The sequence below is a fragment of the Martes martes genome, assembly GCF_963455335.1.
Source record: "Martes martes genome assembly, chromosome: 17".
NCBI classification, from domain to species: Eukaryota; Metazoa; Chordata; class Mammalia; order Carnivora; family Mustelidae; genus Martes; species Martes martes.
The window spans coordinates 1,350,604-1,364,348 of record NC_137905.1 but is presented as its reverse complement, the minus strand read 5'-3'; the positions used below and the strand labels follow the sequence as shown (position 1 = coordinate 1,364,348).

Sequence of the window (13,745 nt, the reverse complement as noted above, 5' to 3'; positions counted from 1 at the left end):
CGGGGCTCTCTGGACTGCGGGCATCACGACCCTCCCTTTGTCCGTTCTGCCAACCGAGGGAGGACCCAGCGGCCCCTGAGCCAGAGCCGTCTGCTGCTCAGAGTGCACGGTGTAGGCACACGGGTTTCCACTCTGCCCGTGGGCTCTTGGGGAGCACAGCAACTCTACGGGGCCAGCGGGCTCCTACGGGCCTCTCACGGCCACACAAGCTGGAAAGCAGGGTCTCCCTCCTCTGCTGCCCTGGGGAGGCCTTGGAGCAGGCGGCCAGGAGACCCAGCTGCCTGCTCAGACGTGCTCTGGTGGCCCATGCAGATACCCAGGCACTGGTCGGTCACTTGATCAAGGCGGGTGTGGCACGGCATGGCGTGGCGGGGGTATGTAGGCCACGTGGGGCCAGAACCGGGGTGCCCAGGGCCAGGGTCTAAGAGGGTGCCGGTAAGTGTGTCTCTCGGGGCCTTGGCTCCCATAGCCGGTTCTCAAACGCTCTGCCTCCTGGCTGCCGTGGCCACGGTGCGGCTCTGGCCTCTGTAGGGCCCTCCACTGGGGGCAGGGGCACGGGCGCTACAGCGGCTGTTCGCTGCAGAAACCTAACGTCCCTCTGTGCTCCCCCTCTGCGCCTCGGGTCGGCCTGGGCCGCTGCTCCGGCATGGTCACGTCTCCGCACACCCACCAGCACTGGCCCAGAGGGGGGACACGCTGGCTGGGCCAACACGGCTGCACGCGCACACCCACCAGCTCAGGCGGCCTCCACTTGACATACACGACCAACCCAAGGGCCGCTTTTGCTAGGCTGTCGACTCCCGACAGCAGTGGGGCCAGCGCGGCCTGCCGGTGAGCCCGAGCGGGCTGCAGTCCCCCGGGACCCCGCAGTCCCCCGGGACCGAGGCAGCTGGAGTGGGCTCTCGTGTGAATCCAGCCTCCACCCACCCCCAAACTCGCTCAAGCCACGGAAGTCTGGCTCCATGGCACTGGGCTGGCAGGAAGAAGGTCACTGCAGGCCACAGCCCTGTGATGGACCCCGCTGAGACTGCGACTCTCCCCCTGCTCCCCCCCAGGAAGCCTGCTGGACCCAGGGCACAGCTGCCGGACCAGGCATCATAGGGCCCATCCTTCCCATGGGCTCCCCACAGAGATGGCCCTGGCAGTCTCCCCAGGCCTTCCGGGCACTGCCCAGGACTGGGCTGGTGACAAGCACCCCCAGAGCTGCGCTCTGCCACCACGTCCTCCAAGCACCGCTCGGCAGGATGGCTCCCGACAAGACTCAGGAGTGAGAAAGCACTCGTCAGGCAGCCCCTGGATCACCGGGATTCTCTGACGCTCAGCGTCCTGGTTTCCATGGATCTCCCATTGCCGTGACCACAGTGCTGTGCACGGGGCGCCCATCCTCGAGAAGGCAGTGCCAGCAAGTGGCAGAAGAACTAAGGGCAGAGGGGCCACGGTGCCATGAAGGACAGGCACGGACGGCTGGACATCGGAAAGGCTCCCCGGGGAGGGTGGACTGGCTCTCTTCCATGAGCCCCACAGCTCGGGAGAGGGAGCAGAGACCCTGTGACCTTCCCATCTGCCTCCCGGGCTGCACACCTGGGGATCCCTGTGGAACCTGCTCCCAGTGGCAGGCACGGCGTGCACGCATACCCCGGGGCCCTCTGCCGCCACGACCGCAGGGCCCTCACGATCCCCCACTAAGGGACTGTCCTCCGCTTCCCGGCTGCCCCTCCGTGTCCCCCCGCAGACAGCACCCTGCACTCGCCCACCAGCTACGCACGCCCCGCAGGAGCGTCAGGACTCACCACTTGCCCACGATTTTGCTGGCGTAGCCGGCCCCCTTCAGCAGCTCGGGCAGCAGGCGCTCCTCGGCCGGGATGCCGCCCACGATCTCCTGCGGCGTGTAGGCTGCAAGAGGACGACCGGCCCGGCACGGGCTCCCTCCGCTTCCTACCCCGGGGCACGACCGGCCCGGCACGGGCTCCCTCCGCTTCCTACCCCGGGGCACGACCGGCCTGGCATACTTCCCGCTCAGAGCCGCAGGTGCTGGGCTGCCCCGGGCACAGGAAAGCAGCAGGGAAGGAGCCGTAAGCGGTGTCTGCCCAGGCCGTCCTTGGCAGAGCAGTGGCCAGGAAGGAGCCCAGACGCTCCACCAAGTCCCCGGGAGGACCAGCACCCAGCCTGTTTCTTCTCCACTGACGCCGATGCGCGTTTCTGACGGCGGCCTGCTCTGAAGGACGGGCTACCCCCACACACAGCCTCTGAGCCCAGGCAAGCAGCTGGCGCTCACAGAGCTGGCCGGTGGCCGCCAGGTCACGCATGAGAATGGTGGCAGACACCCCCTCCCCGCCCGGGCCCTCGTCCCCCGTGCTGCAGGTGCTGCCGGCGGCACCACGTACCGTTTCTGGCGTGCCCGTTGGTGGTGTAGAAGCCGTTGCGGATGGGCAGGCGTCCAGTGAGCAGAGCTGCCCGTGCTGCACCGAGGAAACAGAAACGCCGTGAGCGTGCTGTCCCACGCCAGACCCATGGCCAGCTCGCGACGCTCCTACTCCCGTTGGCATCTCCAGAGTGACAGCCTAGCGGGCTACGTGCACGGCACAGCACGCCCCCCAACACCGGTTTTCCTTCCCTTCCTCGGGGGGCATGTAAGGAACCTTCCCAGCACGAGCGGTTGTCCTGGGAGGAGGGGGTGCTTGTCCGGAACCACCCAGAGCCGCTCCACTCTGGGAGAGAAGGAAAGCAGGTACCACTGGCAGCAACTTCTGCCTCCAAACCCCTGACACGATCCCTGCCCTTCGCGGCCTGTGACAGCACGGGGTCCAGCTGCCCCAAAGTGCTGGGACCCCGACAGGAAAAGACTAGGGCTGCTGCACCCGCCTGCTTGGAAGCCGGGAGGCGCCCGAGTGTTGGTCCCCGCTCCCTGTGCCCATGGGCCAGCCCCCACTTACATGGCGAGCACAGTGGGTTGGCTGAGTAGAAGTTTGGGAAAAGCATCCCTTCTGCAGCCATCCGGTCCAAATTTGGGGTCTCTCTGGAAGGTTCTCCATATACTCCCAGGTCGCCCCACCCCATCTGCAGAAGAGAGCATGGAGAGGTGGCACAGGCCTCCTTTCGTCTTGGGGGAGGCGTGAGAGCTCAGCCAGGAGCTGCCTGCCTTGTGCCCCACAAGCCACAGCGCTCTCACTACACCCCGGTGCCCGGCGTGGGCTGTGGGTACCGTCAGCAGCTTTGTGCCTGGCTTAGCGGGGACGGCCACGTGCTTGCTGCTCCTCAGCCTCTGACGCCAGCACCTGCGGCTGCCGGGGAACCGGTAACTTGGGATACAAACCAACACACCCCAAGAAAGAGCTGGTGCGCAAACTGAGACCGAAAACGCACGGTGAGGCCCCCCCGCCCAGGGCGACGCGGCCACGTGACTGGATGTTCCACTCCCAGGTCTGGCCGCGAGAAAGGGACACGAGCACCAGGCACGATACCACAAACCACACGAGTGTCCACAGAGGCATGACTGACGACAGCCCAGAGCAAACGCACCAGGCACCCGACAGCCGCTCAGTGGACACACGGACCGCAGTCTAGCCGCACGGTCCGGGCTGAAGGTCACGTCCACTCAGAACCTGCCCACGGCCCCATATGTGGAAACACAGGTGTAGGGGTGCCTGGGTGGCTCCGTCAGTTAAGCGTCTGACCTGATCTCAGCTCAGACCTTGATCTCATGGTCGTGAGTTCAAGCCCCGCATTGGGCATCCGGCTAGCGGAGCCCACGTTAAAAAAAACAGATGCTGCTGGTGTGATTGGCCTGGATGTGGACTCATGGAACTAAGGCAGACCTGACAGCCAAAGCAGAAGAACAGGGAGTGGCGGGACACAGACACAGGGGAGCACGGGAGGGCAGGGGCCGAGGGACGCGGCTGCACCCTGGGACCACCGGGAGCCGCCGGAGCGGGCGGTGGCAGGAAGGGCTTTCTTCCGGAGCCTCGGGAGCCCGTGCTGCCGCCGCCCTGATTTCACACTTGCCCTCAGAGCGGGGGCTGGAGAGTTTCCTGTTTGTGGTCAGTGGTGATGACCTGGGAAGCAGCACAGGCACACTGGACACGGCTGAGCCGGGAATCAGGACGCTGGGGCCCAGGGTCAGCTACAAGGACCGCGCGCTGTGGGGTTCCGTTTCCGGGAAAGGCCAGAAGAGGCAGGTCCAGAAGGCCGGGAGGTGGGTCGTGGGAGCTGGGGAGAGGAGGCAGAGACCTGCCAAGGGGCCGACGAACACGGCCTCAAGTGGACAGTACGTGGCCGGACAGTGCACTGAGCTCACGAGAGCCCACGGACCTGCCCAGCTAAGCCCGTGACACCAGACCGGCAGCCCGCGCACCGTCCCCGCACAGCTGTCAGCAAAGTGCAGGCCCCTGCAGGCCGTGGCCTGCTCTCCCGAGTCCGCCAGCAGCTGGTTCCTTTGGCCTTTCAGCTCTGGATTCCCCTGGCACGGCTTAGTCTGACATCTCTGAAATGGCTGCTCTGTCTGGTGGCCACAGGCGCTAGCAGGGAGGAAGCCCCCGAGGGAGGCGCGGGTACAGGAAGGATGGAGGCTGAGCCGGGGGCAGACGATGTCCCTCAGTGACAAAAGTCTGCGAGGCCCTGCACAAAGCCGCACACGCAGGGACAGGGCCCACATGCCCCAGTCGGGTGCGGGAGGGCCCGAGAGCTGTTGGAGCCTGACCCAGCCTCCCACAGTGCAGGCGGAGGGCACGGCCGTCTCCGCCCCGAGGCCACTGGACTCACTTCCCTTCCTGGGGCCCGGCCTCCCTTCCCCTAGAACTCGGAGACTTCTGCGAGAGCTGCTAACTGCTGACTATGAGGAGTCACCTTGGGCCCTCAGATTCACATCAACACACGTGGAATGACACGCGTGGTCTGCTCAGTGGCTCCAGCGGCTCCCACTGGGGTCCCCGCCTACAGGCCCGCCGCACTCCCCCCGGAGCTGCTTCTGTTCAGCCCAACTGCACTCCCCCAGCCGTACAGATAAAGAACCAAGACACAGTCAGCGTCCAGGTGCTCGGGAGCGGGCCTCTAAGCCCCTGCCCAACCCAGCCCTGCCAGCCACGAAGAAGGGAGGAAAGTCAGCTCCACTGGAGAGACCAGTGCCAGCATCCTCTAAACTCAGCACACATCCGTGGGGGACCCGTCCGGTCCTGAGCGCGCTGAGGAACGGAGAGACAGCTGCCGTCCTGGCCTCTGACAGGCGCCCCCAGGAAAGTCAAGGGGCTGGTGAGCCCCGTCGCCACTGCCCCCGTTCTGCCCCCCGACCGGCCCTCCCTGGTGAGCCCGGCTCTGGAGCGACCCACGCCGTCACGCGGGGCCCTGCACCGGGGCCCGGCAGGGTGGGTGAGGCCGCAGCTGCAGGAAGGGCCTCCGGACCCCAAAGCCCCGGCGGCCCCGGCCCGTCCAGCAGGAGAGCCAGGGTGTCTGCTTCTGCCTGAGTCACCGTGAGTGTGTTTCCTGTCGGTTGTCACCAAGATGTCCGAACTAACCTGCGTTTGCCAGCTAGGACCAAAACTGTTGTGACTTCCTTGTGTTTCGGCTGCGAACAACCCCCAAGCCACAAGGAGGAACTTGTACAAGAGAGGCCTGGCTCCAGTCCTGGCCCCCCGGTCAGCTGTTCCGGTTCTCTGCTGCCTGGCGTGGGGTGCCCAGGTGCGGGGGTGGGGGGCTCCCCACAAAGCCCCCGAGAAGCACACCCTCGGTGCTGGTTGCGCACGACCGCACAGGACCTCTCTGGCCTGAGCCAACGCTTGCAACAGAAATACCACCACTTGCATATACTCGCCCTTTCTGGCAGCCCCATCCAAGAGGCAAAAAGAAACGGAAGAAGGCTGAGTGTATTTTGACTCTGTGTACTCGAAACACGATCCTCTCAACACACCTTCAAGACGAAACGCTCTTGGCGCCGGTGAGGAAGCAGCAGGCGGCTGGCTGTGTGCCCCGCGGTCACCGCGGATGGGAGGACAGGGCGGGCATCAGAAGGGCCGAGCAGTTGGCAGGGTCTGGCCTGCGCAAGGAGCCTGTTCAAGGCGGCCTCCTCCGGGCTCAGCCTGCACAAGCCGCACCGTGAGCCAGAGAGCACACGCGTCCAAGACGGGCTATCTGCGGGGGAGCAAGGTCTGCCCGGCCGCTGCCGGAACGGGGTCTGAGGGCCCCGGCACCGGCTTCGGAAGCAGCACCCCTCTGAGCATGCACATGGGATTAGAGAAACATGGTTACGGTCATTCCCAAGAGAACAGAACCACGGACAGATGTCTGGCATCTTTCAGCGTGATCTAAGAACCCTTAACTTTTCACAATAACATATTGTTATTTTAATGATAAAATTACATATTTTTAAGATTCTTATTTATTTGTCAGAGAAAGAGACAATCTAAGAGGGAACACAAGCACAGGGAAGCTGGAAAGGGAGAAGCAGGTCCCCCGCTGAGCAGGGAGCCCAAGGTGGGGCTTGATCCCAGGACCAGGGATCATGACCTGAGCCGAAGGCAGACACTTAACTGACTGGGCCACCCAGGCACCCCCCTCCCATAATGAAGTTACTGAGTGACAAACCCTACGTTCACTTTCCTGAACTAAGTCTTAAGAGCAGCTTAACTAAGCTTAACTAAGTCACAGGCAGCTCTCCTCAGTGCTAACCCCAGGACAGCCCAGCAGCCGAGCAAGGCTCGTGGCCCTGGTCCAAAGGCTCCCATGAGGCTCTCTGCTGGCCTTTTGGGGGAACTCTGAGCAATTTTTACTGAAAATACTTCTGACTCTAACTGTGGGCGTTTCCACAGCAACCACTTCTTCAACTTGCCATGGTCCAGTTCTACCCCAGCTACCAGGGGCTAGCACCGGACTCCACCGGCCGGGTGCGATGCCACACCAGTCCCGCTGCAGAGGCTGGCTGGGAGGCCCAAGCCTCTGTACTTCTCTTCCTTTTTTCTTTTTTCTCCCTTTTCTGTACATAAGCTCCACACCCAGCATGGAGCCCAATGTAAGGTCTGAACTCACGACCCTGAGATCAAGACTGAGCTGAGACCAAAAGGCGGGTGCCTCACTGACTGGCCACCCAAGTGCCTCCCGGGCGTCCATACCTCTGGTGGAGCTCAACCATCTGCTGTGCACCCCAGGACGCGCCATGTTTCCTACTACCAGTTTGTCATAAGGGACGTCCGGCAGGAACAGCAGACGGAGGAGACGCCCAGGGTGAGGGTGAGGGGAGGTCCCACCGCCAGCACCTCTGTGAGTTCACCAACCTGGAAGCGCTCAAACGCCACTCCTTAGGGTTTCGTGGACGTCTGGCTACAGACGCAGAACTCATCCTGTCACTGGCCCTCAGGGACGGAACTCAAGCCCCAGCCCGCGGCCTTCCCCAGAGGTCAGGGCCGAGCTGAAAACTGCTGCGGAACCAGGCCTCAGGCTCTCTGCAGACCCGTCCTGAACCTCTCCAGGGGCCTCCACTACCCACCCAGGCACGCCGAAGCTCTGCTATCGTGGCGGGGTCCTTCCAAGGGTTTGAGGAGAGCAGGCCAGCACGGGAGACAGGCCCTGAGGGGCACCAAGTGCCCGGGGCCTGCCTCTGTGCTCCCGTTCTACCCCGACACCTCACGCTAAGTTCAAAATCTGCACTTCACTGCCAACCTCTGTGATCAAGAGCGCGGGTGACAAAGTCACAAACACAGCGGGACGGCTCCGTCCCCTGCCAGGCACCCCGCTAACCCCTACAGGGCCGGTCCGCCAGAGTGACCAGAGTGAGCCCACGCCGGGGCTGCACACACACCCAGCAGCGGACCCAAACAAACCTGACCCATGGCCAGAACTCCCAGCCACCCAGAGCAGCCTGACCGGGCAGACAGCAACAGCCCCGGGCAGGGCACATCCTGGACGTCCCGGCAGACGGGCCTGGGTCCCGGTCAGCTCTGCACCCAGTACCTGGGGGGAAGGCAAGGGGACCCGGGGGTGCTGGGGAACTGGTCTGGGCCATCCCTCTGTTGGTCCGCCCTGGGAGACGGCGCAGTGCTGGAGGGCTCGTCCCCTGGGCAGTCCAGCGGGGCCCAGCTCAGTCCGGCGCTGGCGGGGCAAGACCGCCGATGGCCCGACCAGGATCTAGGGGGCCGGTGGGCGCCGCACGGGCCCCTCCCTCCCGTCCGCCCCGCCTACGGCCCTCCGCCGCTCCCCTGCCCCGACCGCGCGCCCCCAGCCCCACCTCTTCACCGCCCTCCCCCGCACGGTCCTCGCCGCCAGCCCGCCCCGCCCCGCCCCGCCGGCCGCCCCCGTCGCCCGGCCCGTCCCCGGGAGCCCGACCGGCGGCCGCACTCACGTCGTCCATGAGCAGGAGCACGATGTTGGGGGGCTTGGGCGCGCCCACGGCCGCGAGCCCGGCGGCGCTCAGCACCAGCAGCAGCAGCCGCCGTCCCGTCCCCGCGGCGACCGGCGCCATAGCAACCGCTGCGGGAGCCGCGGAGCCCGCGCAGCGGCAGGAAGCGGCGGGCGCGCGGCGGCTCTTCCGGGGGGCGGGGCCCGGGCGGCCGCGTGACTCGCGGCGGGGTCACGTGACGCGGGCCGCCGGGCCTCCAAGATGGCGGTGTGCGTGGCGGTGATCGCGAAGGAGGTGCGTCCGCGGGCGGCCGCCGAGGGGCTGGGGGCGGGCCGGGGCGGGGCGGGCCGGGCCGGGCCCCCCGCCCTGGCCCCCGCCTCCCCCCTGCCCCGGGGGCTCCGCCGCGCCGAGGTGGGGACGGCGCGGGGTGGGGGGTCCGCCCAGGCCGCGTCTGCCGCGGCTGCAGTGTCAGCCCCGAGCGAGCGCAGCGCCCCGGACCCCGCCTGCGCCGCCGCCGTCCGTCCGCGGGCCCCGCTGCGTCCGGCTCCCGAGCCCGGCTGTCCGCTCGTGCACGTCGTGCTGCGCCGCGCGCTCCCGTCCGGCCACGCCGCCGCCCGCCCCGCGGCTGACGGCCTCCTCTCCGCGCAGCGGCCGCGGTGCCGTTCTGAAGCCGCAGCGTGTCCCGGCCCGGCCCCGGCTCCCCGCGGTGGCTCCCCATGGCCTTAGGGTGGCGTCGGGATAGCTCAGTCGCCTCATCCCCTTCTCCCCTAACCAGCCACTCGACCCAGTGGGATTACGGCAGCTCCCGCGACGGGCTCTGCTTCCTCTGGGCCTGTGCGCTTGGACACCCACTGCCGCCTTCTTAGCTGGCCGCCGTGGGTGTCATTTCCTCCAGAAAGCTGTTTCTGAACCCTGAGACTGAGCTGGGTGGCCACGCACACGGCTTCCTGCAGCACAAAGCGGTGGTGTCCCGAGTCTTCTCTAAGACCGGGCTCATGAGGGGGTCCTTACGGAAGTTCTTCAAGGGCCGTCTTCTGCGGTATTAGCACGTGACGTGTTATTTATTTGGCGGGTTCGTGGACTGTCCGTTAGACCAGGGACAGCATCGTGTTTATGGTATCTGTGTAGCACCAGGTACGGGACAGAATCAGTGAACTGTGGCATGTGGGAGACCTGGGAAGACCCTACTGACCCGTGGCGTTAGGGTGGAAAGAACTGGCCATGCAGAGATGAAGGGAGGTTCCAGCTGAGCTCCGGCGAGGTTTAGTGAGCGCAGATCAATGCCTCTGCTGAGGTGAAGGCGTTGCAGTAGGCAGGAGTAGGGGAGTAGCTAGTATTTACGGGCTGGGAGGGGAGCATGGGCTGGGACTGGGCCCTGCACAGAAGCTGAATGACTGCCAGCCACAGAGCCACTGTCACACTGTGCTCAAACCCGTTGTTTCTGCCCACCAGTGATGCCCCGTGCAGGCAAGAGGTAAACCTCCAGGGTAGACTGGGTTCCCCAGGGACACCCCCTGTAGCAGTTTGGAGAAGTAAGCAATAGGTTTTAGAGAATGAGAGTGTGTCCCTCTGTGGCTAATTGGTTCTTGGCCAGTCCTCTGTCCTGAGTGTACTGGGGCCTCATCCTCGAGGCCTGTGAACCCAGGGTGGTTTCTCGGCACCTCAGTTCTGGCATCCTTTCTTGCAGAATTACCCTCTTTACATCCGCAGCAGCCCCACCGAGAATGAGCTGAAATTCCACTACATGGTGCACACGTCCCTAGACGTGGTGGACGAGAAGATCTCTGCCATGGGGAAGGCCTTGGTGGACCAGAGGGAGCTCTACCTGGGCCTGCTGTACCCCACGGAGGACCACAAGGTGTATCCTTCATACCTGGTGGGGGGCCTGCCAGCAGGCGGTCTCCCCCAGCAGGGTTTCACGTTTGGAGATCCCGCCTCTGGTTTTGAAGGGCACTTAGGATCAGGTGACCTTGAAAGATGCAGTAACCCTTAGAAAGAAAGAGCTTTCAGCCAACAGGGAATTAGGGTCCCTTGAGAGACTTCACGCCATTTTTTACTTTATTTGGGAGGATAATGTGGGAAAAGTTGGGCACGAATTCCTTGGAGAAGTGTAGCAGTCTGCACACTGGTGGAAGAACTGGGGGCTCTCCGCTTTCATTCCCATGAGGACGGCTTTCTAGGCTCTGTCCTCTGGGCCACCGCCTCTGAGGAGGGACAGTTCTTCTGTCACCAGGCCCAGCCCCACAGGCCACCATCACAACTTGACCAGTCCCTGGGGATAAATGGCATGAAACCCATGGAGCGCAAAGACGGTTCCATGAGTAGTGTTGTCGCTTGCCCTCTGGGACATCTGCCCGAGAGCCACTGTTCTACTGGATAAAGTGGGCTTTCGTGGTGTGGGTCCCTTAGGCAGGGTCCCGTGGGGTCCTCCTGGTATTGTGGGACAGGTCCAGCCTGGGGTCCTTGTTTTTCCAAAGCGGCCTTGGAGCCAGGGGCTGTGCACAGATGGCCCTTGGCTCATACATTCTCCACAGTGATGCCGTATCTTGTGCTGTCGCAGAGTCCCTGTGAGAAACGCATGTTCCCTAACCAGCTCTGCAGGTACGGCTATGTGACCAACTCCAAGGTGAAGTTCGTCATGGTGGTGGATTCCTCCAACACGGCGCTGCGGGACAACGAGATCCGCAGTGTGAGTTTGGGGGGATCTGCGGGACGAGACCCGCAGTGTAAGTGGGGGGGGTGTCTGTGGGACGAGACCTGCAGTGTAAGTGGGGGGGTCTGCGGGCAGTGCCTGGGCTGGCGCCCTTTCTCTTTCCCACTTTAAATGCTGAGAAGTCAGAACGTTGGCAGCAGCCGTGTGTACCGTGAACCGACGCCATTGGCTCTTGTCGCAGATGTTCCGGAAGCTGCACAGTTCGTACACGGATGTGATGTGCAACCCCTTCTACAACCCCGGGGACCGCATTCAGTCCCGGTGAGCCGACTGTGGTGCAGCCCCTCCCTTGCGGAGAGCCGCGGTTCCCTGCGTGCGGGAGGGAAGGTCTGTGTCAGTGCTGGGCGTCGTTCCTCTAAGCAGTGATGCTGACGCAGCAGAACCCTGTTTTTCAAAAAAACTCTTAAGCGGGTGTCCGACACATAAAACAGACGAGGACTGGGTGCAGGGCACACACCTTGCCCTCTCGGTTTCCCAGGTGTGCCCAGTCAGTCCCAGGGCCTCCACGGAACCCAGTAGGGGCCCAGGCATGTTACCGGACCTTTGTGAGAAAATGCCTTCCTGCTCCCGCCCAATTTTGTCTTTGGTGTTGAACTTGGATGGTTAGGAAACTGGATTGTAGGGATCTTGCACGTAGTCCTCCGATAGACGCAGACATGACGTGGGGACTTCACAGAGATCTTACAAGGAGGCGTTCGTGCACACATTCCGTATCTGCTCCTGGGAACTCCCTACATTCCTCCACGTGGTTCCCAAGGGGCTCCTCAGAGCCAGCAGGTGAGAGGATCCTGCGGTGGCCCAGTGCAGGGTCACCCCTGCCCGTGGTGCCTTCCCTTAGCCACAATTCTGTGTCTCAGTTCATCCTGGGCCCTGGGTGAGAGAAGCAGGTGCTGGCACGGAGAATCCTGTGTCTCCCAGGCTGCCTGGCGCAGGGACAGCCGCCGCCCCTCCCTCCCTCCCCAGAGATCCAGCTGCAGTGGGACTGCAGGAACGGCACAGACCTAGCCTCCCCCTGCCGGGGTGGCGGGGCGCTGGCCTCGCACCCGAGCGTACATGACTGCGGAGGGACTGTCCCGGTCCCGGGTCCCCAGTGGGGCTGCTCTGATGGCTGTTTCTCTCCACAGGGCCTTCGATAGCATGGTGACGTCCATGATGGTCCAGGTGTGCTGAGCGACAGCCCTGCCGCTGTCGTGGGGGAGAGGCCCCGGGAACACAACCGTATCGTCGCGCAGACATCCGCGATCGCTTGCCTGTTTCTGAGCCTCGCAGACGTGCTGCCGGGGGCACGGTCTCAGGCGCGCTGCGTGCAGACTAAACGTCCTCTGGGATTGGATTTGGCGTTTTCCTTGTGTCAGTGGAGGATTTAGCTGGAGGGGGTAGCGCGGGACTCTTGAGGACACCGCGCGGCTCGGGGAGGGGCAGGGAGGGTGGTGGGGGAGCCCACAGCGCTTCGGGACCTAAAGACGCTGCTGCTGCAGGGGAGCTGACGGAGGTGCAGGGAGACTGGGGGGTGGGCCTGTGTTCCGGGGGCTGACCTGGCGGGGAGGTGTGGCAGGCCTCTGTGGCCAGAGCCAGGTCTAGACCCCCGCCCCAGCCCACACGCCTGCCCCTGCATGGTTTTGCACCGGGCCTCGGGAGGCCCCCCTCACAGAGCCCGGGAGCTTTGACTCGGGGTGTCAGGTGGCTTTCTGAGGGTGGAGCGAGTCCCAGAGGCCTCTTCCTCGGCTGGGGCCCGGCTGGGCTAGAGGAGCCCCCGCTCACTCGCTGCCCTGCCAGGCCCCCGAGCTGGGGGGAGGGGTCCCGCTGGGGACGGAGCCGAAGGTGACTGGATTTCTGCACTCTGCTGCCCCAGAGGCCTGCCCGGCCAAGTGCACGTGACGGCGCCTTCCCGGTTGGCCCGGGCTCTAGTCCCCTTAGTCACTTGGTGAGCACACTGGCTTTGAGTCACGGGCCCCAAGACAGCTGCGAGTCGAGTCCCTCCCTCTCCTCCTCAGTGCGCCAGAGAAGGCCCCTGACAGGAGGGAGGCAGCTCGGGGCCCCCTGGGCGATGGGGAAGGCTGTCTGCGTCCGGATGGAAGCCAGATACCTTTGCATCGCCTTCCCTTCCCGTCTGCGGAACCCGGGACTCGTGCTCGCAGTTCCAGAAGCAGAGGGAGAACTCAGCAGCGGGTATTAAACCCAAGTCCCCGACCTTGCCTCCCACCGCAGGTGGATCGGGAGGCCTAGCGAAGGGCCGAGAGGCACCGACCAACGGGCGCTGGTTCTCGTGCCAGCCGTACCCCCTCGGCCGCACTTCGTAGTATTTACTCCCGCCTGGGTAGTGGCCTCGGGCGGCCCGCACGTTGCCGGCTTGCTTCCCTGCTGAGAGAGCCCCAGCGTTGTTGGCTACAGTTGACTAACGGAAGATACTCCCTCCTCTCCGTACCCCCCACGGGGGGTCGTTACAGCATGTGAGTGGATGGTACTGGGAGATACTTGGAAGGGGCACAGCCAGCCGGTGGAGTACCCGGCCTACATGGTTTTCCTTCTGCGTCTCGGATGTGATGGCTGACGCTAGGGCAGCCCTCTCGAATGCACGAGGAAGAGCTTTCTCTCCTACAGACGGGGAGCAGAAAGCCAGAGGGAACGTGGGTTTTGCTGACTGGCGCCTGGACTTCTCACAGTCAGCATTCTGTAGAGGGAAATAAAGTAACCCGCCGTCCTGTGGAAGGC

The 13,745-nt window shown here is 64.2% G+C and overlaps 2 protein-coding genes across 5 annotated transcripts in view; one reads left to right on the top strand and one right to left on the bottom strand.

Moving 5' to 3' along the window:
- GALNS (galactosamine (N-acetyl)-6-sulfatase) overlaps positions 1-8,516 on the bottom strand; it is a 24,483-nt gene extending 15,967 nt beyond the window's left edge. The window contains exons 1-4 of one of the 2 annotated variants that reach the window (XM_080827588.1): positions 8,324-8,516; positions 2,934-3,057; positions 2,385-2,459; positions 1,791-1,893 (exon numbers count right to left, since the gene is read on the bottom strand). In XM_080827588.1, the coding sequence (XP_080683714.1) occupies positions 1,791-1,893; positions 2,385-2,459; positions 2,934-3,057; positions 8,324-8,443 (422 nt within the window). In that variant the 5' untranslated portion in view covers positions 8,444-8,516. Of the gene's footprint in view, positions 1-1,790; positions 1,894-2,384; positions 2,460-2,933; positions 3,058-5,899; positions 6,013-8,323 lie in introns of those variants that run through there. The other variant, XM_080827587.1, reaches the window with a different exon arrangement.
- TRAPPC2L (trafficking protein particle complex subunit 2L) lies at positions 8,451-13,745 on the top strand. Of its 3 annotated transcripts, none has more exons than XM_080827591.1 (5): positions 8,451-8,614; positions 10,008-10,178; positions 10,881-11,009; positions 11,215-11,294; positions 12,158-13,745. In XM_080827591.1, the coding sequence occupies exons 1-5, from the start codon at positions 8,582-8,584 to the stop codon at positions 12,201-12,203; spliced, it is 459 nt and encodes a 152-aa protein (XP_080683717.1). In that variant the 5' UTR covers positions 8,451-8,581; the 3' UTR covers positions 12,204-13,745. The 3 variants fall into 3 exon arrangements, with proteins under 3 accessions (XP_080683717.1, XP_080683718.1, XP_080683719.1); XM_080827592.1 differs by having other exon boundaries at positions 8,454-8,614; positions 10,914-11,009; XM_080827593.1 differs by having other exon boundaries at positions 8,541-8,614; positions 10,008-10,180; positions 10,922-11,009.